The following is a 26,269-nucleotide window of genomic DNA, read 5'->3' as shown; positions in this document are numbered from 1 at the left end:
CTCTTATTTTTATTGAGTTTTTTATTTTAAGCCAATTTAAATACTCATTAATATAAGCGCGGATTAGTTACAGGAAATAAAAACCGTATGTTATTTGCTTCCCTTTCCTCAACCTTAAATAGAACATTATTTAAACAAATTCCACTCTATATTACTGTTTACTTTCGATTTATTTCAAAGCTATATATATTTCCGTGTCAATCGTTTTAATGTGTAAGATAATTCCATTTAAATTTATATGATATTATTAGTTGTTTTTACACAAGGGTGTGCACATACACAGGCACCATCGATTCCATCACCCAATCAATTGAATTCTAATCAACAGGACTAGGGAGAGATATACCTAATACCTGTTCCCCCGCATCCTCACAAGCCGGTGAAGTCGCGCGCGGCAACTATTTAATATAACGAGCACGACTTATATATTTTACCAGATCTATTCTAGAGCTTATTAGAGTCATACTGAAAATATGATATTTAATATTATTAACTCTCAAAATTTATTTTAATAAACTTATTAACACATAACGTAACGTAACATCGGTATAAATTATAATCAAGAGTCTATTTTTGCATCAGCGTACTCTTTAAATTGTTCTTATGGTCTTATTGTTAGTTTTTGTTTATGTAATTGGTAGGCGGACCGACGAATATGCCACCTGATGTTAAGTGGTCACCACCGCCCATAGACAGCGCTGTTAGATATATTAACCACACCTTACTTCGCCAATGCGCCACCAACCTTAGGAACTAAGATGTTATGTCCCTTATGCTTGTAATTACATGGGCTCACTCACCCTTCAAACGGGAATACAACAGTACCAACTACTGCTTGCTACCAAGGTTTGCACAAAGCCCTACCACGAAGAGAATTATAAAAGATATGATTCCTTGATATTTTTATTGTGCATTTAGTCACACGTACATACATAACAATTGCGATATCGCCCTGACATAAATTATAACGGAAAAGTATGACATAATAAATAATGATTAGTTCAGTGACGTGTGTTCAATAAATGTAAATATAATAAAATCCGATTTGTAAATAAGTCAACAAACTAACTGTAAACACCAGACATAGGTTTGATCTTCGAATCAACAGTCCATTCCCAGTTGGTCCACATCCAAGTTCGCCGCCATATCGTGCCAAGCGAATAGATTCCCCTCAGCTAACTGTATATTATTTAGTTGTAAAAAAGTGTTCAGCCTGTCCGAACAAAACATCTTTACAGCCTTATAAAAGTGAATTAATTTATTGTTCAAAATTGATATATAAAGCCCCCTAAGAATATCAAATGTAACACTCACAAGTTTATTATTCATATCAGCGCCATATAATTGCGGCAATTGTCGGTTTCAATTTAGATAAAGATTATATTGTGCTCGCAGATAAAGGATTTTATTGTGAGGACGTTATAGAAAAGTCGCGCGAGGAACATTTCCACTCATAACGCTCTTAAGTACAGTGCAGAGTGATCGAACTTCTACGACGGAAAATGACGAAGGATCTATTGGACCCTCAGGTATGTATTTATATAACACAACCCATATACTTTTAAATGAATACCAAGAATATATAATACATATTTCCATTGAACTACGTTGGAGTTATGTAGATACAAAAATATATTACGTAATCAATACGTATATATAATATGCGTAGAAACTATTTACAAAGTAATACATAAGAACTGATTATATAATTATGTTCGTTTGAATCTGATTATAAAACCCTTTAATTTTATTAATCCAGATTAAAAATATGCATATCTATTAAATTATAAGAGTAAGTATGTTTATTAATATTAAATGGTTCTCATGCGTAATTCCGGACCGGAATGTGGATTCTACAGAGAAAAAACCGGCAGGAACATACCGTTTTGCTACAATTAAATGACATCTATATTAATTAAAAATTATTTAATATATATATCCTATATCCTGCAAGAAATTCGCTAAAATATTAATTTCACGCTTTTTTATCTTTGTAATCTTGTATTAAATAATATGCTTTATTCAAGTATGACTTTTTGAAATGAGTTTAAATTCATTCTTCACCAAATGTCTAGTAAAAAGAAACAAACAGTTTTGTGGAGTGGACTTTATTAACTTTGATCAATCCGAGAATGAGTTTAACGAATTCATTTAAAGTGTCATTATATTTTTTTACTAAATCAAGAACACTAAAACTGGATTCACTTTAGTAGTTTTGACTTTTCAATTCAAATTAACGAAATTATTCCGTGTTATTCCGGATTAAATGTAACAAGGAATTTCGACAAAAATATATGCGTACATACAAATCATATCAACGCATTTGATAATCTTATTAATGATACTGATATACAAAACTGACGAATCCTCTAATATTAGGTACAATTAACACGAACTATATTTGAATTAAAGTAACCTAACGTAACGTGTCGCTCGTGCGACACGAATTGTATGTTGACAGTACTGTATTACTAGGTCCGGGAATCTGCGCGTGTCCCATGGGGATGATCTTTTGTTAAGTACAGCAAAGTTTCATCTCAATCAGGTATAGGAACGAAATATAAAGTTTGATTGTGATTGACTACATAAATATCTATATAATGATATACTTTTTTAATGTTATCGCTTTAATTTGTTCCATATAAACAGTACGTGGAAATAATTAAATAACTCCTGTTGCAACTGCAATCAATAACCGTCAGAATCTGAAGCTGAAATGGACCACATTGGAATTGAATATACATTGATATTTCGCAACTGAAAAACCTAGTCAATTTTTAACCGCCCATAATGACCCTAGACATAAACCTAGGACTTGGGATCTGCAGCCTCGATTGGGAATCTCATCATTCTTTTAATCGCTTAATAATGTGTGCAATCTAAAACAACTCTTACACAAGTAGTAGGTATTAATCAGTTACAAATAAAGAATACGTAGTATTTAAACATACATGTAGAAATAGTGTAATCACACAGTGATTTCTTAAAAACGATTATTTGTCACTTTGTATGTGCACGAGTAACATATCATAAATCCTACAATATACGTTGTATAACTTTGAGATTTCATGAACTCCCATTACTGTAATCTACAACTGAACTTACAATTATATCCACTATAGAGGTCGTCTGTAGTCTTGATTATTATAGACTTCTTATCGATATAGTTTACGAGTAAAATGTGTAGACATAATATCGAATCTAATGGTAAACATTACGTTATTCCTCATAATTGAACTTTGAGCGCGTGTTAAGTAACACTCCCGTCGCGCGTCGGTTTACTGCGAATTACTATTGTATTATTATTCCAATTAATCTTATAGTCTCGTTTATCTTTTTTAATACCTGTATATGTATTAATTACGGTAAGGCTATCCGGCACAGACCCTATAAATTCCACTTATCAAAGACATTAATGTGATATCATAGACAATAATTACTTTTTAAATAGTTAGACAGGGATATACATTAGGTGAATTAATTGCACTACCAAAAAAAAACCGATACATCTATTTGTTGACCGATGTTTAAATGTTCCTCTACCGAGAGTCAAAAAAAAAGAAATTTTCAGTAATCCTTTCTTAGTAACGACTTCGTCAAAAGAAATATCTATGCAAAATTTCAAGTCAATATATACATAAGCCTATAGATTTGGCGATCTCGTGATGATTCAGTCAGTGTTGCGTTTAAATGTGCATAAATTAAGCGTGCATATTATTATCTTATGACATTCAGTGTTGCTTGAGTGCTCGCCCGAATTTGAACTCGCGATCGCGATCGCTTAAAACCACGTCTTCTATTAATTGAACCAACGCATCTGTTATAAAAAAAAATAGAAAGCAATAATGTATTATGGTTTGATGTTTATCTTTATTAGTATAAAATAAAAATATTTTTGAAAAGAAAGATCTTTTTTTAATTAACTTAAATTCGAAACCAAAAGTTGGCAATAAAGCTGAGCTTGCTAGAGATATTATTAAGGATATTAAATGTCGAGATATATTTATGTATACAATTATTCAAAAACAATAACAAAACGCACCTGTGATTTTTTAAATATGACCATTTTATAAATAATATATATCTGTTTAAATACTGAGATGTAGGCTACACGTTGTAGGTAATTTTTATATAGTCATTGTGTTGCAGTATTATCACGGCATCACGTTACGTGTCTAATTGAAATAATTATAATTTCCATGTGCATACTCATACGTAAATATAATATAGATATCTATATTTTATGTACTTAGTAGGCATGTAGGTACTTCCAAGACTCACGCGGTCTAAGATGTCCACATAAATTAAACCACAAATATGAATCTTATATGAAATTGAAATGTTATATTATTATTCCACAACACCGCTTATTAATATTACGTTACAATGCAAATCTTTCTTAAAAATATAAGTAAATAATTTTCTTCTTTCTTTGTCGAAATGTGATTGATATTAGAGCGCGCAAAACTTCAAAATTATTTAAGCATTAATGGCGTTAAGTATGTGTCCCCCCAGAAATAAAGATATTCTGACGAGTTCTATAATTTGGTTGCTCATTATAGACTTTTGCATAACAATTATATGTTCACCCTTGGGGACATAAATTGCTATGCAGATGAAGGGCGAGCCGAAACTGAGGAGGCGGAGGGATCTTATTGTTGAACTTAATAAGACGATAGAACTCATTGCCAAATGGGGCTCTGACAATCATGTCGACGTTAATGCTAAGGAAACGTAGTATTCACTGCCAAGAAGTCACCTTTTTCTCCTCTTCCATCCTTCTGTGGCAATACGCTGGAGTGGTCGTCACGTTTGGAATCCATTACCACGATCAGGTAGAGTGGAGTCATTTGCCTAGCCGATGTAAAAAAGTTAATTCTTGATTAATAAAAATCCTATAAACTTCAACTACAAATACACTAAATAAACCAATTGTTACCTTTAAAGTGTTGAATCCGTCATCTGAATCTTCTTGGCATAGAAGATTAATAAAAATTGACACAACTCAGAAAATAGAAGTCAGATAGAAAAGACAAAACGCGTTCGAAATAAATGAGGTAGCGTTACAAGCTATCATATTGTCATCTTCCCCGTTCGAAGTGATTTACCACTAGAAGATAGTCGATGGGATTTTATAAAATTTTAGTTTAGTATTTTTGAGAGCTAACTTAAGCCCTGTCGGCACAACTAAGAGCCATTAAACTAGGAATTGAATTGAATTGAGATAAATTAACCGTTATTCTTCTTCGTTGAATTTTGTTTAATTATTTAAAATATGTCGCTATAACCATTTGCGTATTCGTCATATAATGTAAGTACATATATTTTGTTATATGTCATTTAAGCATGGTCTCAAAACTAACATAAATAACTCGTTTGTAAGATTACACCTTACTTAAAGATGAGTTAATGTACGTTTAAAACAATACGTCGTAAAAGAAAGATATTTGAAAAGAAAAGATAGGCACGGAATAAAAAAAATATATACTTGGATTACAATGACAAGTAATTATGTCATTCGTATTTGTATAATTGAGGATAATGCTCAACCATTACAATAATATTAATTAAGCGAATATTAATTCGAGTAACCTTTTGATAGTATTGATTAAACTTAAACGATTCTGTCTTTTTAAAAATGTAAAAATACTACAACAATCGCTTTAATTAAAGTTATTATGTTTAAAAAACTTAATACTTAATAGTCTCATGGATAATTGCAACTCCATTTTCCAAGAATCTGTTTTCCTCGAAGAGTAGTCGCATTAAGAGAAATATATTAGGTTAATTCAATACATACTCGTATATTGTATTATTATTATAAAGTATAAAAAATATAGCGAATATATATCTTTATGGTGTTTTTTGATATTTTATTATAAATAAATATATCTTATTTATGAGGTTAATCTTTTATATATTTTAGATAGTTTCAAGATATAACTTCGGTTACAACTTTCTTCAGATATTTTAAGTAAGAACAGCTACCGGTTAACGCTGGTCACCGTTTGGTAGTTTCTGTGTTGCTTCTTAGGAACGGCCGCCTGTACTGGTACAGTGTAAATGTTGACATGTCTTCTGTGTTCCATCCTTTAGCTTTATAGCCTCAAATAGGTGTACTCTTTCTTATAAATATTTATGAATGGGACTGAAATACCTTTAATGGTGAGGAATATACAATGTCACTCGAATTCCCTTATTTACATCGTGTATAAATAACATATTCAAAATACCTATCTCCTATACCTGATCAGGAAACAATTTTAATATAAATAAAAACACACATTTTTAAAGCTTCGTTTTCAAATTTCGGACTTTCTTTTAAAACTGCACCTGGCACCTGCCTCTAATCTAAACTGCAACGCCGCTATCAGGAATTACATCAGAATCGAATGACATATTTGAAAGATATCGCGTTGCAAAAATTTTTATTGTATTATCGTTTTTTATTGTAATATTACTAATTAATTCGGTACATATTCTTTTTCTCTATTTCTAATACTATAACTTGTGTCTCAATGTGTGTGGGTGCGGTCTCAATTATCGAATGGATAATCAAAAGAGTCTGTCGGAGTCTACCTAATAGATATAAACGTCTTTACAGTCCAATATAGTGGGAAGTTGTAGGGGGGCCTGCAGGATCAAACATATTTTTTTAAATAAAATGATGTAAAATTATAAATGATTATGCGAACAATGCTTCCTCTGAAATAGTACCTGAAAAAATAGTTTAGTTTTAACAATTTTGAAATTCACGTAAAAAACATAATCTATTAAATTACGGCTTTAAGCGTAAAATGACTAAATGAATGTTCATTGAATGCATTAGAACGATAGACACGACGAATTCAAGGTATCACAATAGATGCTAGGCTACAATTAGTCCACCATATTAATAGCTTGGCGAATAAACTCTGCAGCATGCCTGGTCAAAAAAAAGACGTAACTGATGTGAATCCGGCTGGTGTATTCTAGTTACACCATAATGTTCCAGTTACTATAACATTGTAGTTTGAATAATTGATATAAATACGATCTTTGTCACGCAGAAAAATACAATTCCTTCTAAGCTGTGGTAGCTTATAGCTAGTACTACAGAGTAAAATAAATAGCATGTAAATTTTAAGCAATAAAAAACATTGTCTACTGCGGCAATACTTATTGAATTATCAAATATTAAATTATGTAGGCCCTTTTGACAAGTCCTATGAAATAAAAAAGCAATAGCTGCTCCACACGGTTTCACCATCGTAAAACGATTCTGATCCACCCTCAGGATTTGTAGCGCGATGTTACAAAGTCTATAATATTTCACAATTAATAGGCTCGAGTAACAAAACAATATTTTATTTCAAACAAATATACAAAATCTTTACTTTAACCAATAACAAACACGAGATGGAAGCAAATTTGTCGAATATAAAATAAAATCATGTGACATTTAGCCGTTAATAACAATGTTACCATTATTCGCGGAGACCAACGTTAATATATGCACACAGCTAATTACAATAATTCGTATTCTGTTAGGTAATTCCCTCGCTCGTGATTGTTATTAAAACAAGAACAAAAAAGCTGTCAATTTCAAGATTATAATTAAGAATTTAATTTTAATTGATAAACAGATGTTTTATTTAAATTTGTTGTTTGTTAGGAATATATTAAATCATTATAAAGTAGTATAATTGTTTATTTCAAAATTTTATTGATCTATGATGAGTTTAAATTATACTAATTATAGCGAAAATATCTGTGCGTGGTGGTGACCATTTAACATCAGATGGCCCGTTTACCAGTCAAAAAAATACATTATCCGTTTCTTCATATATTATTTATCATTATATTAATATATATCATACGTACATACAAGACGCTTCAATATTTACTACCATGATTACGTATGTATTTGTAAAATATAAATTGCGTCGTAAATGAGTGCGTCTTATCTCACTAATAAATTATTTTAAGTTACAGTTAGGTCAATATTTTAATTTCCTTTGTTCTATGGAGAATCAGTGCGGGGTTCAGTGTAATATTTCGCATTGATATATGTTAGTAACAAATTAACATGTAAAAATATATTCGCTTAAACTTGTTTTATTGTAACATAAACACACTGTAGTGTCGACTCATAATATATTCGGGCGCCAAACAAGCTTTCTTTAATATTAGTGTGCTCCGGTATGTAAGGTGAGTGAGCCAGTGTAACCAACACAAGAGACGTAACATCTCAGTTCCAGAAGTTGGTGGCGCTTTGACGGCGTAAGAGGCGTTTAATATTTCTTACAGTACTATAGTCTTTGTTAGGTAACAGACCCAATTGTTCGCCCTTTTTATATAAATATAAAAAATATGTAGTCATAATATGGTCTTACGCAGGCAATGAACATTGCCCCACATTAAAGTAGAGCTTCACGGCCCAGTGGTCATAAGACTAGTATCTTAACCGATGACTCTGAGTACAAACCCGGGGCATGCACCACTAAATTCATGTGCATATTTTTTTCTATAATTCATGTCGTACTCGATGGTGAAGGAAAACATCGTGAAGATACCTGTACGTGGCGGATGAGAATCTGCCATGTATATTCACCGAACTGTGTCATGGTGAACACCGAGCAGCGTCGTGGACTAATCCCCAAATCTTCTCGCCAAAAGGGAGAGGAAGTCCCTTTTCCAGAAGTTTTTTTTTTTTTTTTATACTAGAGGTGGCAAACGAGCAGGAGGCTCACCTGATGGAAAGTGACTACCACCGCCCATGGACATCTGCAACACCGGGGGGCTTGCAGGTGAGTTGCCGGCCTTTCAGGAAAGAGTACGCTCTTTTCTTGAAGGTTCCTAAGTCGTATCGGTTCGGAAAAACCGCCGGCGAAAGCTGGTTCCACAGAGTGGTTGTACGAGGCAGAAAGTGTCTTAAAAATCGCGCTGTTGTGGATTTTCGGACATCTAGGTGGTGCGGGTGATATTTGGAATTTTGACGAGATGTCCGAAGGTGAAATTCAGCAGCCGGGATTAATCCGAACAATTCCTAGAGTTTCTTTGAGTTATAGGTTTTTTCCGGGTAGGTAAATATTTAAGTAATTTTATTCTTAACTCCGAATCTCTTAATATACAATGATCAATTAATTTCATTGGGCCGACCCGGGTTTGAACTCGGCACTTCACAATCTACTGACGTCAAGCTAGTCACCAAACCAACATGTCCCATTTAAGTATCTTATCTATTCCAGTGTCAATATTGCGTAGTGAACATTTGAAATCAAAAGGGTTTGCGTTAGTTTTTGTAATGAAGTCCTCTACAAATTATTATATCCTTGCATTTAATTAGGTGCGGCATGTTTTAGCGACACGTGCACGGAATCACGGAACATTTGAGAACAAAAACCTGCGCACGAGCACGTCGCTCCGTGTCGCCACACCCACATCTAACGTAAAATCCTTTCACTCTGCTACATAACAACTATTCATGCATTTTTGTACGCATAAACCTGTTTATTCGACTTTTAAAATAAGTTATATATTTTTTTTTTAAATTCGATGCATATCTCTTCCAATGTTTTTCTATAACTTCTCTGTTAATCTTTTTATTCGACGAAAACTTAACAAAATCATTCCAAATCTAATAAAGTATTACACATAGTTTTTTTTATTGATAACTTCATGATGACACACGGCAATGGTATCGAAATATTTCATAAGCTTGTACAGCGAGTTGCGTTATTTTAACGCGATATTGCGTGAAGGGCGTCACGTGAGAGGGCCGCGGCGGTCGGCTTCCGCACGGGCGGCGCGGTCGGGGGCCGGCCGTGACGTCACGCCCGGGCCGGGACGCGGGGGGGCCCCGAGGCCGAGGGTGTGGTGCACATGCGCCGGCCGCCTTGTCTCAAGGTGACCCTCGATTCACTAAACAAGTGCTCCGCGTTGCGCCGCTTTACAGTCACAGTAATCGGTTCCTTTCACTTCTGCACGAGTCTAGTATACAGTCCAGACAAACCGGTATTCGCTCGAACGCGGATATCATCACGATATATTTGTGCTCGGTGAAATTTATGACAGCACCCTGTGGACTCCAACGCTTCTCGTTCATCACCTATTATCTCAGTCTTCACGACTGACAAGACGAATCGATATGCGACAAGCACGGGATATCGTAAGTAATAAGTATTCTGTCAAATATTTGCGAATGATGCTTCAAAATTAAAAAGTTTAAGCTATGTATAAAAAAATCCAATTTGGGAATATTAATAACGTAACTACTTACCTATACCGAGTTTTTTTAAAGTATTTTCTATTAGAGTTAATATGGCTAATTGAATAAGTATCTTGAGTACTTATTACCCAGGTATATTTATGTTTATAATAATAAAAACAACAACAATAATAATCTTAGCGCATAGAAATATAAAATATTTAAAGACATAAATATAAACAATTTGCAATAACGTCGATACCTACATCAATTATAATTATTATAATTGTTTTTCTATAGATTACGATAACCTGTACTTGAGCTGTGGCTATATTATATTTACTTTTATCTGTGGACTGTGGCTTAAAAGTAACCGATATCGATATGTGAGTGACAAGGTCGTGTCACAAGGTCAAATGTAAAGCATACTCTGAAAAAAAAACTGTAAAAAAACAATAGTGTAGCTAATTCTTTTACGTTATGTTCTAACGTTTAACCAATCAAAGGCGTACATAAATACGAAATAATAAATACAACACAGAGTAGTTTGTAATTTTGACAGTTATTGAATAGATTAGATACAACTCAATAATAAACCAATTAAAAAACATTTTTCTTCAAACTGTCAAACTGTCTTATTTAGAGTTCACGAACTCCGATTTTATTTGTTTAAACATAACATATTTTGCCAACATTCGTGTTTATTAGTTAACAGTTTTTTCTTGTAATAACCAGTTACTTATCATCCGTCATACTTTTAAAAGTGATCATTTGTAGTTACTATATAAGTTGTTAACCACGATTTACAAGTACTGATTTAGTTTACACAACCATATTTATAAGATGACAATGTTGTATACACTTTATGTTAATCATAATAATATGTTAAACATGTTTTTTTTAAATGTAATAGGTAGTATGTAAAATTCAGTTTAAGCATCTAGTACCAAAACCAACATAATAAATTATCATGAAATACCTACGTAATATGTCAACTCTCAACTATCTGAAAATAACTATACGTAGTCGGGACTACGTAAACTTCGAGTGGAATTTTTTTGTAATTTATTTATTCTTAATTACGGGTACGACACGTAGGTAATTTATCGGCTATGTGCGAATTAGTTACAATGAATACGCTAGTCGCACCATATAAAATGCAATGTAGATTGTGGAGTTTTATCAAAACACTCTAGATTAAAGTAGCATGACAGAGCGTCTGCGATATATTATGTACATACTTAAAATATGGTTGATATTTATTACTTTTGCAACAATTTGTATTTCTTTTTTTTTTTATTTACTGGTAATATCTCTTTTATTTATATGTTTACTCTGTGGAAAATTTATTGGTTTCTGACTTCTGTTTAGTGTTTACCATATGGTCTTATTTTTTAATTGATATGGATTATAAAGTAACTATATAACGCTATAATGCGTTTATATTATAGTATACATTCTTATACATTAATCGTCTTTTAAGTGGACTTATCATAAAATGATGAATTTCTTCTTTTACTTGAACAATCCAATCCCTACTATACATATATATCTAACATATCAGGGAGTGCCATATTATCAAGCATAGTGACAAAGCAATATTATAAATTACTTGAAATTCTGCCTTACAAGCTAGTCGTCCTGACTTCGCGGGGTTATTATTAGGAATTTACACCATGCTAGATTTTATTTAATATCTATTATAGCAAAAATAAAGCAAGTATAGACTTTTCCCACTTTTACACTTTTTTAATAAATATACTGTTATACTGTTAATAAATGAGCTGCTTCGGATATGTCGGTAGGTAGCATTTTAAACATCGACAAATCTTCCAAATTACAAACAATTTACATATATGTTCTGAAAGTATAACCTAGCATGAATAAAAGTACCATATTAATCAGATTAGTCATTTTTGCGTGAATTCGGAAAATACATACTTTTCGGAAAATACCCTTTTTAAACTTCTTTAGAATAATTTCGTGTGATTATTATTGACAATACAATTGGAAAATATCTTGTACCTAGAGCCGTCTCGAAGAGATTATTTTTAAAATAAAATGACATTGTCCCAAGAATAAACAGGTTTGCACTTTTTTCTTTCTCTTTAAAATGACTGCGAATTGTCTTGCAAAAAAATTTAAGTAGGTTGTCATACTGAGAAATGTTAGGATAATAATTTATGTACATATAAAAATTAAATAATATTTATATTGTATATATAGGACTGTATATAATTGTATTTAATAATAGTTTTCTTTGTGAAAACTTATGTAAAAAACTGAAGTTTGGTAATATTTAACTATTTTTTGTTTATTTAATGATAGTTATCATAACAGCCAAAAAGAACATCCGTCGATCGCTTTCGTGACGTACATACTATACTGATACAGATACAAAAATTATGAATGCAATGATTAAACGTTTAAACTGTAAGCAAAAAAACTGATAAAAACACTTAATTTCACTTACCCTTTTTAAAAATAGTTAAACCTGAACAAGTAACTAGAGATTGTTTAACCTTTATAAACGAAGCGAATTTGATATTTAAAAAATATATAGAATGCAATAATATATTGTGCCAGCAAATACACAATATATAATAGGTAATTGTGGTAAGGTAGTTGCGTTCGTTGTGCTACTATCATTAGCAATCACGAGACCACTCGAAAATAAACAAGCGTACAATCGATCCACTGCCAAAACTACAACTCATTAGGCTTAAAAAAAACGTTGGCAAAAATGGTATAAAAATAGCTAAAGCGAAAATGTAGATGTTGTCTGAAATAATATAATGTGAAATGAATTATTCATGCATTAAAATAAATAAAAAGATACTTACGTAATTAGTAGTATACATTTTGCTTTTTATACATTAACTAATGGAAATAAACCACTATGTTATGACGTATCACACGACTTTTTTGGATAGCATTATATCATATATATAGCAGATATCGCTTCCTAATATTGGAATTATTACAATTGACGCAGGGCTTGCAACAGTATATAACGATAATTATATATTTTATTCCTTCACAACATCGTTCTAAACACACAACCCTAATCAGTTGAAAATGCAACACGAGGCAAAATAAATTGTAACATAAGATTTTATTCGCACATAATTATATTTAGCGTCGGATTATCTGAAATGTGAATGTAGTAAACGTTATATTTATATTTGGTAATATTAGGGTTAGCCTAAAAATCAATTATTTTGTGCCGTTACTTAGCACACATAAAATGTACCTCACTACCACAAGCAGTAGCTACCCATACTATTGCAATGTAAATATAGAAAGACGTCGACTCGAGGAATTTTTATGACGTCATGAGCGAGCCCACGCGACGTCCAATCAGAATCAAACAACAAGAGGCTCGCCGGAGGAAAAAAGATAAACATTAATCCTATTGAACAAAAAACATGTTATCCCTGTTGATATTTAACATTATTACCAATTAAATGTAGTTTTGTATTTAAAATTAAGAACAAAAATAATTATTTCATATTTGATATTTACTCATTGTATTGCACAACATACTGCCGCACTGCTCCAACGCGGTGCGTATTCGCGAATTGGAAAGAGATAACAGTAGTTTATTATCATGAAGACATGAATGAAAAGAACGCGACGGAACGCGTCAGTCTATAGGAAACAAGCCCAATCGACGGTCACAGCGTTCACGTTGTAGCCGTTTTTCTCATTACATTACAGCTTTGGCAAGTTGTACACATACCTCGCGCAGTGTTTTAATAATCGAAAAGTTTCATTTAAAAAATAAAAATGGGTATGGCTGTTAATCATTTACCTCAGGTGAGTGTTAAACAATAATTTCTATTAATAAATTTTAAATAAAAATAGATATAGCAGCTATTGGTTTAAGCCGGGTTGAATTATTGGAAAGCAACCGTAAGCGACAGTCGTATAGTGTTGTAATGACCGCTTTGACCTTGTGAAACTTGTTGGCGATAAAATGGACGATTAGTTATATGCAAAGGAAATGCATTTCATTCTTTATAAAATCGACTTCTCTTTCACATGAGTAGCTACATAATCCATTATTTAACCTACAATTAAAATAATAATATATGTTTTTATTTATGATAGATTCTGTGGGTGTTGTTTGTTTTTAATATTATAATTTGAATACAGAAATACAACTGTGTCACCAAAATATTATTTGATTGTACACATATTATGTGTGTACAAATAAAATCATTTAAACTAAAATATAATATGAGTGCGCGATAAAGGAAAAGAAAATATATATTTGTTTCGTTTTTTAAAAACGCGGGGTATTCATTGTACTGAGTTTACTGTTTAAAATATCTATATTAGGTACCTAAAAAAAGTAGAATATTGCACATTCAAACATTTTCACATTTCCAATAAACATGCTTTACAAAAACATGAAAAGTTGAAATGGTACTCGTAAAAAATAAATTGTGCGCGACATATAATTACAATTTGTAATTTATATAACATTACTTCGGCTTTTTAATTAATATTTAAAATTTAAATTTATTCCAACAATTAAAGTACGAAAAAGTAAACCTTAATTGCCGCGAATTAAATGGAACTTTTTTTTTTAATTATAGATTCGCGAAGAATGCGAAGTCTTCCACCTATCAGATAAAGCGCTTAGGGAGATAATGCACAGACTTCACAATGACCTAGTTAAAGGCCTCGGCAAAGACACACATGCTAACTCGATTGTAAAGTGTTGGATCACTTACATACAGGATCTGCCGAATGGAAAAGGTAACAAAAACATATCCTTATATAAATAAAAGTTAATAATTTACGAAGTGTTGAAGTACAGTACTATATTTTTTGTTCTCTTTCAGAACGCGGTAAATTCTTGGCCTTAGATTTAGGAGGAACAAACTTTAGGGTTTTAATTATAAATCTAGGAGAAAATCACTTCGACATGCAGTCGAAAATTTATGCTATACCAAATCATATTATGACCGGCACGGGGGTTGCCCTCTTCGACCACATTGCGGAGTGCTTAGCGAATTTTATGAAGGTAGAATAAACATAGAAGTCAAATATATAATTATCTGTTCTTACAAATGCCACAAGCAATTTTATTTTAAATATTACTAATTAAGTAACAATAACAGACCATAAGTGACTAACTGTCAGGTTTGAATTGTTGAGTTGAATTCTCTTCCACAAAGCTGATCCATTGAGGGTTGATGGTTTAACATGGATTTTGGACACTAACAGGTTGTCTCACGACGTTTTCTAACGCACAAACATACAATAAACATAAATATTAACTCTCTGTTCTTAATAAAACATGGTTCTGTAATCGTAAGTTTTTTTCACGTTTTAGGAACACGATGTATATGAAGAACGTTTAGCCCTCGGCTTTACGTTTAGTTTCCCTCTAAAACAGCTCGGTCTGACCAAAGGGATATTACAACGTTGGACGAAAGGTTTCTCATGTAGCGGAGTCGTCGGCGAAGATGTCGTACAAGGCCTTAAGGACGCTATCGCTAGGAGAGGGGTAAGATACGAAAGAATTATATGTTCATTTTATATATTATAATTATTATAAGTTAACCTCAAGTTTTACTGGGTGGCAGGGCTTTGCAAGCCCGTCTGGGTAGGTACCACCCACTCTTCAGATATTCTACCGCTAAACAGCAACACTCAGTATTGTTGTTGTGCTGCGGTTTGAAGGGTGAGTGAGCCAGTGTAACTACGGGCACAAGGACATAACATCTTAGTTCCCGAGGTAGAAACCGCGTTGGCGATGTAAGGAATATTTATAAATTTGTTACAGCGTTAACGCCTACGGACAATGGTGACCACAAACTGTCAGAAGGTCCAATTGTCTGTCCGCCTAATAATATAAATATATTTACATTAAAAAAACTAAAATTCCTTATTAGAACAAGCTTTTATTTAATCTATACATCAAAATTAATAAAAATTAAATGTCAATTATATTGATCAAACAGTACCAAAAGTTTGTGCAAAATTTAATTTCAATAAGTTGCAAATAGTTGTGAGATATAGATCTACCTAAATAGCCTACATATTAAAGTGACTAAAAATATGTTTTTTTCCTTTCGTCAACGAATGAGTAATGACTCTTTGGCGGGGAATTTTAAATAGATAAAAGTAATGAAAGATAATCTACTTATACATTTAATACCAGATCGCGTTATCGATCGAATACAGTATTAACACTAATCATATGTTCTTGTAAACTGGATTTATCGATAAAAATATACAGTGCAGTACACATAACATCAAACTTATTTTAGCGGCAAATAAGACAAAAAAAAAAGAACAAATTGGTCGGTGATCTTAGTCCATTGTGCCCAAAGAAAATTTGAATACATTTATAAAAAACTTTAAAAAAAAGATTTGATTTCACCAATAGCAAAGTTTTGTTCTGACCTATACTGCACGTAAAGTTAAATAAAAGCTTGTAATTGATACGGAACAACATTTTCCAGGATTTATCTTTATCTGTGATGGGAATCCTTAACGACGCGACAGGGACCCTTATGTCTTGTGCGCATAAGGATCCCTATTGCCGAGTAGGAATTATAATTGGTGAGTTGGCGATGATATCGGCTCTCTTTAGTAAATAAGGCATGTTCTTAAACCAAAGAGAGCTAAATAGAGGCTTTTAAACACGAAACCTCAGCTCAAGTTACTATTTAAAAAAAAACGCATGCTAATAATTACCGGGAAAAATGACTTGTCAACATTTTTCATTGGTTACATTGCATATTATGACTTAACATATTGGAAAATTCTTTGGATCTCATGTCATTCTATTTCTATGGGTAATGTTGCATGTTGAACGGTTTTATTTTCGGCTGCTCCTTGTTTACGAAATGACTGCATCGGCGTCTCTTATCGAGGCTCGTGGAATCGATACGCATTCGAATCAACTTGACTTGAGTTTTCATGATGGGAATGAAAGCCTCTATCGATCATCATCGACGACTCGCGGTGCCCTCTGCCGGCGACGACCGGCACCGTGACATCTATTCTAAACAGCTTGTTTTCTCTACTCTTGTAGGACGTACAGATCGATATATGCGCTATTCTGAATGACACAACGGGTACATTGATGTCTTGCGCGTGGAAAAACCACAACTGCAAAATAGGACTCATCGTGGGTAGGTTTACCTTGTTTACAGCAATACTGCGCCGAGTCGCTCGCCTCGACTCGGACGGCATCAGCCATTAACGATCGCAATTACTCACTCGGCTCGCTCAGGTCGAGCCGCCATCCCATAATCGCACGGCCGCCTCATCACCTAACGCCGCTCGGGCCCGACTAACCCCCGCATCTCGGCCGCGAGCCCCGGCGGCCCCGGCGGCCCCGGCGGCGATGTACAGCGCGTGTGTCGGCAGGCACGGGCAGCAACGCGTGCTACGTGGAGAGGACGGAGAACTGCGAGCTGTTCGACGGCGCGCCCGGCAAGCCCGAGCTGCTCATCAACACGGAGTGGGGCGCCTTCGGCGACGACGGCGCGCTCGACTTCATCCGCACCGAGTTCGACCGCGACGTGGACGCCAACTCCATCAACCCCGGCAAGCAGATGTGAGTTCTCCTGTCACTCCGGAGGGTCATCGACCTTTCGTCGATTGGGAACGTGAACTGGGTTTAGTTTCATGACATTGTTATCTTTTCATTGTAGTCACGTTGCTTATAATTCGCTCGGTGGTTTTGTTGCTGCGCACGCTTCTATAGCTGTGCGATCAGTTTCTATTCAAAATCAGTCATTATGCGACATAACTTTAATATTCATCAGTCAAGTTTTACGTATAACACTTAAAATAATTATTCTTTTTTAAAATTCCTACTGACTGTATATTTTTTTGTTTAATTGGATACTTTTTATATTAACATGTTCAACAACTCGCAGCCACTATATACAGTCATACAATATCACAATGTCGTATTCGCATGCTAATATATTCAATATCGTCGTATATTTTTTGTGTTTGCATTTTATATAGCAAATGTGCAAAGTGACACGAAATTTGAGGAATTACAAAATAAATCTATAAAATTGCAAGAATTAGGTAAAAATTACAGCAACCGTGCCAGATCAGGATAGAATCTGGACTTTACATTGCTGAGCTAAACAGTTTCACAATGAAAACTATATTTTATAAATTGATTTTATTTAATTATTTATATACAATATCTGACAAAAGTTTTAAAACGTTAAAACGATGTTGCACATACTTATAAGTTAAGTATACTTTAGAAACATGCTTAGCTCATATGTAATTGTACCGAGTCTATTGTATTACGTAATTGAATCTTATCAATTGTCATGACTCACGACAAATGGCAATGTCAATTTAATAAGTGCGAAGTTCAAACGTAATGTTTTAATAGATTCGATGTGCAATTTTTCCATTGATAGAAAGTACGTCATTGTATTTGGTAATCACGTTGTTTATGTGACAAATCGGTTTCGAAGTTATATTTAAAAGTCATGTCACGTGGTTGCGAGACAAACGTTGTATGTAACATATTTCAGGTTCGAGTCCGGTCAAATTCCATATAAGCCATCTTTTTTTATTCATACAATAGTACAGAAATATAATGAGTTATCTGATGATAACTCGTATTTGGCTACATCTCAGATGAGCGTTAATTCTTGTGAATTCGTGTTGAAGAAACAGACAGACAGAGTTACTTATATAATATACTACACGATTATATTATATCATTAAGTGGTTAGACTTATTATTATAGAATACATGAAACAAAGTCATGAAGTCAAACATCTAAGATGTTATTTCCCTAGTACACATCCCATCCCGGGGTGATCCCGTAATTACATTGACTCACTCATTCATCTACGGCACCTATCTTGCCTTGAATTCTTAAATTCTTATGTGTATTATATCAATTTCAGCCAAGAGAAGATGATATCAGGAATGTACATGGGTGAACTCGTCCGCCTGGCGCTGGTCAAATTCACAAAGATGGGACTACTATTTGGAGGGCGGGGCTCCGACCTACTGTTCCAGAAAGGCAGCTTCTACACTAAATATGTGTCTGAAATAGAGTCCGACAAACCCGGAGACTACAGCAGTTGTATGGACGTATTGGAAGAGCTTGGTGAGTTATCTTTAAGTGTTAAAATTAGATCTACGGATATACTGCTAGCATTCTAGCCACCATTATATGTAGTCATGATATGTACAGTTGCTATTTTTAATTTGTATATATATAAATCTTTCATGTAAATAATACATCAAAAAAGAGTTAAAGTAACAATCCTCACCTATTAAAGTTTAGATATTATTCCACAACAAATATTTGCATTTAGTGAATAATTCGGCTGCATTAATATGTAGCATACCTGATATAAGTTGCTTAACAATCTTTTCTATTGCAATTATTACAATAAATTCAATAGCAAAATCAGAAATCAGATCTGAGATCTTTGATTAAATTCATGTTCTATATCAACAGAGCCATCTTGGTTTATAAAACCATTAAACCAAAATAGAGTTTTGGATACCAGGAAACATATTTTATGAAAGATAAGATTATTCAGTTCTTGTGAAATTAATTGATCTTTATATTTTATTATATTCAATAACAAACATACAATTATAATAGTTACTTTGTTTTATCAATATATGAATTAAATATTAAGTTTATTATGATCAATTATTTTATCAAATCGGATGGTTCTTCAGAAACTCGAGTTCTTTTTTGTTAAAAGTTAAAATTGCAATGCAATAAGTAGTAAAATAAATGAAAAATCAGTTAAATATACAAAATTTAGATGAACAGTAGTTACCGTCACATTCCAAGTAAATATCAGTAAATATTCAAAAAGACAAATAAATTAACATCTTTGTCATAATCATATGATACATACATACAGACAACATTACATAATACGAACTATTGAAATGTTTGATGAATTGACTTTAGTGCCATTATGACTTTTGTAATGATCATATTTTCGGAATGATTTATATGAAAACGTTTTTAAACATAATTGTATAAGTTTCAAGTTTTTTAGTTATTATATCATTTTAAGTCAGGCTACATACTCAGAACTATTTGAAAGATGGCTCTGCAACTCGAGTTCGCCTTAGAGTGTACTCGGTGGAATTTACAATTAGTAATAATAATAATACACTCCACATTGACCGCTAATATAGATCAATGTCATTGCAAGTGTGATTCTAAATATATACTAGTACTGAATTAACCGAATTATAAATCAAATCGACTTTAATACGGTCATATGAATTTAGTTCAAGTACGTTTGAGTACTTTCTCTCGCGGATAATACCTAATTGATTATTCAGTAACAGTTCATGCTCTTTTATTAATTACAAAAAAATACCTACTTTAATAATTTCAATGTATTTCTTAAGAATTATATTGGTACACGTTATTTAGACCGATCCGTGCATTTGGTATTTCGGACGTGTAATTTATGCTAATGATTCGCGATCGTTTCGAATCGTCTCTGCAATATGCAAATGACTATGTAATTTTACATGCATCAATTCGCGTAGTGAATGTCATGTCCTAACCTGTCTATTCCGACCACAAGAGGACAAGCTCTAACGACATTTGTCCCCGAACTGACGTGTCCGTGTCCGGCGGCGGCGCAGGGCTGGCGCACGCGTCGGAGGCGGACATGTGCGGCGTGCGCGCCGCGTGCGAGAGCGTGTCGCGGCGCGCGGCGCACCTGGTGGCGGCCGGCCTGGCCACGCTGCTCAACAAGATGGCCGAGCCGCGCGTCACCGTCGGCATCGACGGCTCCGTGTACCGCTTCCACCCGCACTTCCACGCGCTCATGTGCGACAAGATCGCCGCGCTCGTGCAGCCCGGCCTGCAGGTACCGGCTCGGCGACGTTTCTATAAAACTCCCCAAGGTTCTCTTCGACGTCATTTTTGGAGTCAAATATTTATCCTACTCACTCGACCGATGTCGGTGTAGTGTACTCGAAGACGGATTGCCCCGGATGATCGACGCAAATAATGTGATCGCTCACGCGAAACGTTATCTCGATGCGGAGTTTATTGACTTTATTTTTGACGGAGAATATTTTGCAGATTACCTAATTAATCGGTACACCGAAATGATAATTTGTAATTAAAAAAAAATTAGTAGCTGGCAGGAAGTCTAAGTTTAATAAATAAGTAGCCACTTCCTCGTATAAACATTATACGATTAAAAAAACCGGTAATTACTCGATACTAGATGAAGGATCGGTACGACGTCACCTTGAACTATCATTTAAATTACTAATATCAACAAAACTTAAATATTCTTCTAAACAAGTCTCGCTCGTTTTATCAAAAATGTCAAGGGAACGTTGTTAAAAGTGAACGCGTTTTTGTTACTTTTAGTATCGTTGCTTCAAACTTATTAAAACCTCGTTCAAGGAAAGTGTTTCGAAATATAACTCGCGCTCACCGCTCACAAGGCGTATACGTAATTGAGGTCATTCACTCATTATTTACGTAAATAATTTTAGTTTTCGACTTGGAACATGAAAAAATAATTAATAATGAACGTTATTAAAGTTATCTGAAGCGATAAGTGAAGGCGCGAGGCGAGCCTCTTTGCTCGTCGCTGTTCTAGTTCAACGTTCAGCCGATAAAACATGTGGCATTGACTATGACTACGAGCCGGACTTCAGCTGTTCGGTGTAACCGCCCCGTGACGTCCGTGTTGATATTATTGAGAAATGTTTTTATCATTTGCCAGATAATAACAATATTGTTGTTATTTTAAAATTTATAAGTACGTTAAATAAAATAGATTAAACATACAGTCGCGTAGAGGTTTCGTTTTTTTTATTGTTGTGTGTTTAATATTTAGGCCTCGCGACCTTGACGTGAGCGGTGAAAGAACCGCGTACTGGAATGCGGCCGAGAGTACGTCGGACGATATAACTTATAAAAACTTAACATTCGTTCTAGAGTTTCATATTTGACTCCAATGTGATTATTTAAATATCAATTTTTCAAAAATTCCCTTATTCATTTATAGTGTGCATGAAAATTTGTCCCTAGACTCCTTTGACTTTGACCAGGCCCAGTAGAAAATCTTTTTTACAGGTACATGCTTACTAAAAAAAAATGTTAAATGTTTACGACACTATTTTATGTCTTTGCAAAAAGTTTCTTACAGCTGAATATAACGTAATCTTTTCCTTAAAGTCTCATATAATGTAAACTTATCTAAGGACAGTCCTTAGATAAGTATTACATTATATGAGATGGTTCCCGCAGATAATACTTATTAATAATTAACTTGGTGGATTAGCTTTGAGAGACTCATCCGGGTAGGCGCCACCTATAATATAATCATATATTCTTCCGCCAAGCATCAATACTTAGTATTATTTTTTTCCGTGTTGAAAGTCGAGTGAGCCAGTGTAACCGCAGGCACAAGGGATATGAGATCTCAGTGCCCACGGTTGGTGGCGTAGCATCGTGTGTGCCACGCGGTGCAGGAGAGCTGATCGATGTCCGTGGTGTTCCAGTTCGACCTGATGCTGTCGGAGGACGGCAGCGGGCGCGGCGCGGCGCTGGTGGCGGCCGTGGCGTGCCGCGAGCAGGCGCTGGCGTAGGCGCGCCGCCCCTCCTTTTATATTTTTGTACTTCCGGTCCCGCTCGTCCGCTCGCCGCAACCGGCCGCCTCCGAGTGGCCTGCGTGGCGAATCGGCCGTTTGTGTTTGCGTCGCAGGGCCGCCGTCCGGGCCGTGTTGATGCCGCACGGGGACCTTACGATCGCTTGAAACTCTGCCAGCCGTCTCTATTTCGGTCACGTCGTACACATTGTGACATTGTAAATGATTTTAATTGAATTGTCAGCAGTATCGCCGATCAGAATGTGATCGGCTCGAATGTACCTCGTTCGGTTTTAAATGTCAAAAGTAGAAATTGTGGACCAATCGGTGACTTGGTTTACGCCTGCCGTCGAACCCTCTCCGAACGCTCTTTGCGGCTCCCACGGTAACCCTGCGACGCGTGAAGAGAAACGAGCGATCCGTGGAGATCGGAAATCGGAACATTATATTTATATTAGTTTAGATTAATGGTCGTCGCGTGCTTCGGCCCTCGGGCGGTAGTTTACATGCGCGCGGTTCGTTTGAAAATATGCTGATACTTGAGTGACGCGGTCTCGACACTGGAATGATCCAGTGTGAAGTAAATAATGTAATGAGGCCGTATCCCGTCACTAATGTTTACATAAACTGGGAGAGACACTAAGAAATGTTCGTTATGTTCAAGACGCGTGTACTTATGTTTATACCGTACCTTACTTTAGTCTAGTCAATGTCAAAAAACGAATAATCGGCTTTTTATTATTCTTCTAAAGTAAATAAAATCTTTTTATAGTAGAAATAACTGAAGCTGTACAAAAGATATATGATTTTGTACTTGTTGCTTTATAAAATTCATATCTTAAGACTGACTTACATATTCACACTTTTAAATTTGTTTACTCCAATCAAATAACTAATCTTAGTGTCAATCTACGCAGTACGCATTGTATTTGATCGCAATAAGTGTTTATCAACATAATATACTTTTATGAAACTTTTAACAACAGTGATTATATTGTTATTATTTTTGAAACATAGTAATTTCTACACTTTACAACAAATATTGGTCTTGTAATATAAGAATCTACTTTTATATCAAATTATTGAAAAAATATATGATATATCGTTGAACATATTAAAATGAATTTTAATATGAATTATTTATATTATTTTAAATTAAATATTGTGTATTGATAGCATCAAATAACTAAAGTGAATATTTCGTTGTGTGTGCGGTGAGCACTTTGTGATTGAAACACATCATAAGTTGTGTATCTGCCGAGAAATATTAAAAATGTAGCAATACTAAGAATCTCAGTAGTCATGCTGGCCTTACGCTACTTTAGAATCATTATTTCAATCATTCCATTAAAAATTGCATCAATACACACTGATTAGTATCATTAAAATTATGATTTAAATTTAATTATTGTACATGATGTAGTATCGTATGTAGTTTGTAATTAATTTAGCTTTTATTCATTTTAAGTTCAATTCAATCCTTGAAACAAATGCATATTAACGATTGGAGTGAACTCTTAATGGGATTCATGTGAGTGTTTTTATTATTTTACTGTGATAGAACTAGGACTTACTGTAAAGTGTTTTGTTTGCTTGGAATTATTCAGTAGTTGTAACAAATGATATTAAGTTCATAAGTAAATTAAGAATTACAACGAGATATTCCGAAATCAGAGCGAGCCGGATTATAACTTATACCAGTTTTCGTTTCAATCGTTCATTGAAATATGTAAGGATAAGGCGAGTGCTAAGTACGATATTAGGTCATAGTGTGACGTCACTTCACGTTATAGTTCCTAGTTACAAATAGGTGCATTTTATTTTTAGAGTTGTATTTTTCATGATTTCTCGCAGTTTGTAACTACTTAAGAATTATGTTTAATATGTTGACATTTATACACATAAATTATTTATTTTCGAGCACAAAAATAATGGATGGTTTACGTTTGTAAATTGCACCATTTTATTGTGTTGTAGGGATTTGTGGCTTAAGTACATATAAATACAGAGGATACTTAACTATTTCTAAAGATTGTACAATTTGTTATTTTTATAATTATAAGAAAAAGAAAAATCTATATTGCGATTGGGTTATTGCTCTCATTTTGCTCAAACTTTTGAATTTTCTTTGTTTCGTCGCTAATGTAAAATAACATTGACTTTTGTTCTGCATATATTCGGCAAGTCGCTACATTCCACATAATATGTGAGACTATAGTAACATGAAACTATGAAATAATAACACAGCGTGTGTTCGTAAAGCAGAAGGAACATATCGCCATCCCGACACGTCCACTAGTGCATTAATAAGATATTAAGGTTTACAAGCACTGGCTGCTTCATAAAACAATTCATGTATAATTAATTGTATGATTTTTATTATCCAATGTTTGAAAATATTTTATAAATATTTAGGTAACATAAATGGAGCAAACGAATTCAAAGTGAACCGTTGTTTATGAAATTAGCTCTAATTCTGTGAACGCTGTTAACAATGTTATTTCAAGAATAAATTTTTAAAAACAGTATGCTCTCTTTTTTATTCCGGTTAACGCAATCCTATAAATGTTTCTGCGATTGTGATACATAAGATTATACATATACATTCTCATTTTTCTAATATGAAAAACGCTGAGCTATGTCGTCCCCAAACTAACTCCTAAGGTGATGAATTCCCAAAAACACTAACGATTTTCTAGACACAAGCATAAACACTGACTTCCTGTCTGACAAAAAATGGCGAACTTAAATCCCAATTTCACATTTTAGGTAACGAATTTTGAAAAAAAAAGTTCTAACAACAATATATAATTTAGAAACAAACCTAATTACCGGTTTTTAACATAGAAAATGTCAAATTTCCGTACAAATTTTCATGTAACTAAAATATATTAGTCAATCAAGTCAAATATATTAGTAAAAAATATATTAGTCAATAGCGCAATGGCTTATGGGCCGCCTAGCGATGTTAAGGTATCAGATTCGACCTGACCCTAGGACTGTAGTGCAAGTAAATGGAGGTATTACAGGAATAATAATAATTTCTTAAGAAAGGGCACTTTCTTTGGTTATTAAAAGTAACAATAAATCATGATCAAAAAATCAGTTCTACTACAGTTACAGTACACACAATTTTAAGACTTTATGTACAGAAAGTATTAAAATTGTGTGTATATAGATATATCCTATTATATAAGGATATAGAAATATCCTTTTGAATGAAAAAAATCGGTTAGACAAAAACTGTAAAACAAATACGCAGAAGAGGTGCCACAGTGGATGCACTCCTCAATCATTTATATCGTACCTTCGCTTCCATTCGATACGAGAAACTGACCCTTAAGTGAAACTTAAGTGGCATCTAAATGCTGTACCGGCTTTAATATTTTGCTGATACATGGAATTCTAATTATTCATTCAGTCATTGTCTTCTAAAAATTTCTTTGCTGAAAAACAACTTGA

General features: G+C 33.9%; 1 protein-coding gene across 4 annotated transcripts; it reads left to right on the top strand.

Moving 5' to 3' along the window:
* Positions 1–1,151: 1,151 nt before the first annotated feature.
* Positions 1,152–25,333, top strand: LOC113400917 (hexokinase type 2). 4 transcript variants are annotated; one of them, XM_026640610.2, is made up of 9 exons: positions 1,152–1,529; positions 14,794–14,956; positions 15,043–15,224; positions 15,537–15,710; positions 17,247–17,346; positions 17,585–17,774; positions 19,108–19,313; positions 20,837–21,063; positions 22,721–25,333. In XM_026640610.2, the coding sequence occupies exons 1-9, from the start codon at positions 1,503–1,505 to the stop codon at positions 22,805–22,807; spliced, it is 1,356 nt and encodes a 451-aa protein (XP_026496395.1). In that variant the 5' UTR covers positions 1,152–1,502; the 3' UTR covers positions 22,808–25,333. The 4 variants fall into 4 exon arrangements, with proteins under 4 accessions (XP_026496395.1, XP_026496396.1, XP_026496394.1 ...); XM_026640611.2 differs by lacking the exon at positions 1,152–1,529 and adding an exon at positions 9,861–10,150; XM_026640609.2 differs by lacking the exon at positions 1,152–1,529 and adding an exon at positions 13,771–14,008.
* Positions 25,334–26,269: the final 936 nt, after the last annotated feature.

This window comes from Vanessa tameamea, chromosome 11 (genome assembly GCF_037043105.1).
Source record: "Vanessa tameamea isolate UH-Manoa-2023 chromosome 11, ilVanTame1 primary haplotype, whole genome shotgun sequence".
Taxonomy (NCBI): domain Eukaryota; kingdom Metazoa; phylum Arthropoda; class Insecta; order Lepidoptera; family Nymphalidae; genus Vanessa; species Vanessa tameamea.
This window is presented reverse-complemented; position numbering and strand designations above follow the sequence as displayed.

Bases quoted from the DNA above. Each gene is read 5' to 3' on its own strand.
- LOC113400917 (XM_026640609.2), top strand. From the start codon at position 13,979: ATGGGTATGGCTGTTAATCATTTACCTCAG. The intron at 17,347-17,584 runs GTAGGTTTACCT...GTGTGTCGGCAG, and splicing joins CAAAATAGGACTCATCGTGG to GCACGGGCAGCAACGCGTGC. The intron at 17,775-19,107 runs GTGAGTTCTCCT...TATCAATTTCAG, and splicing joins ATCAACCCCGGCAAGCAGAT to CCAAGAGAAGATGATATCAG.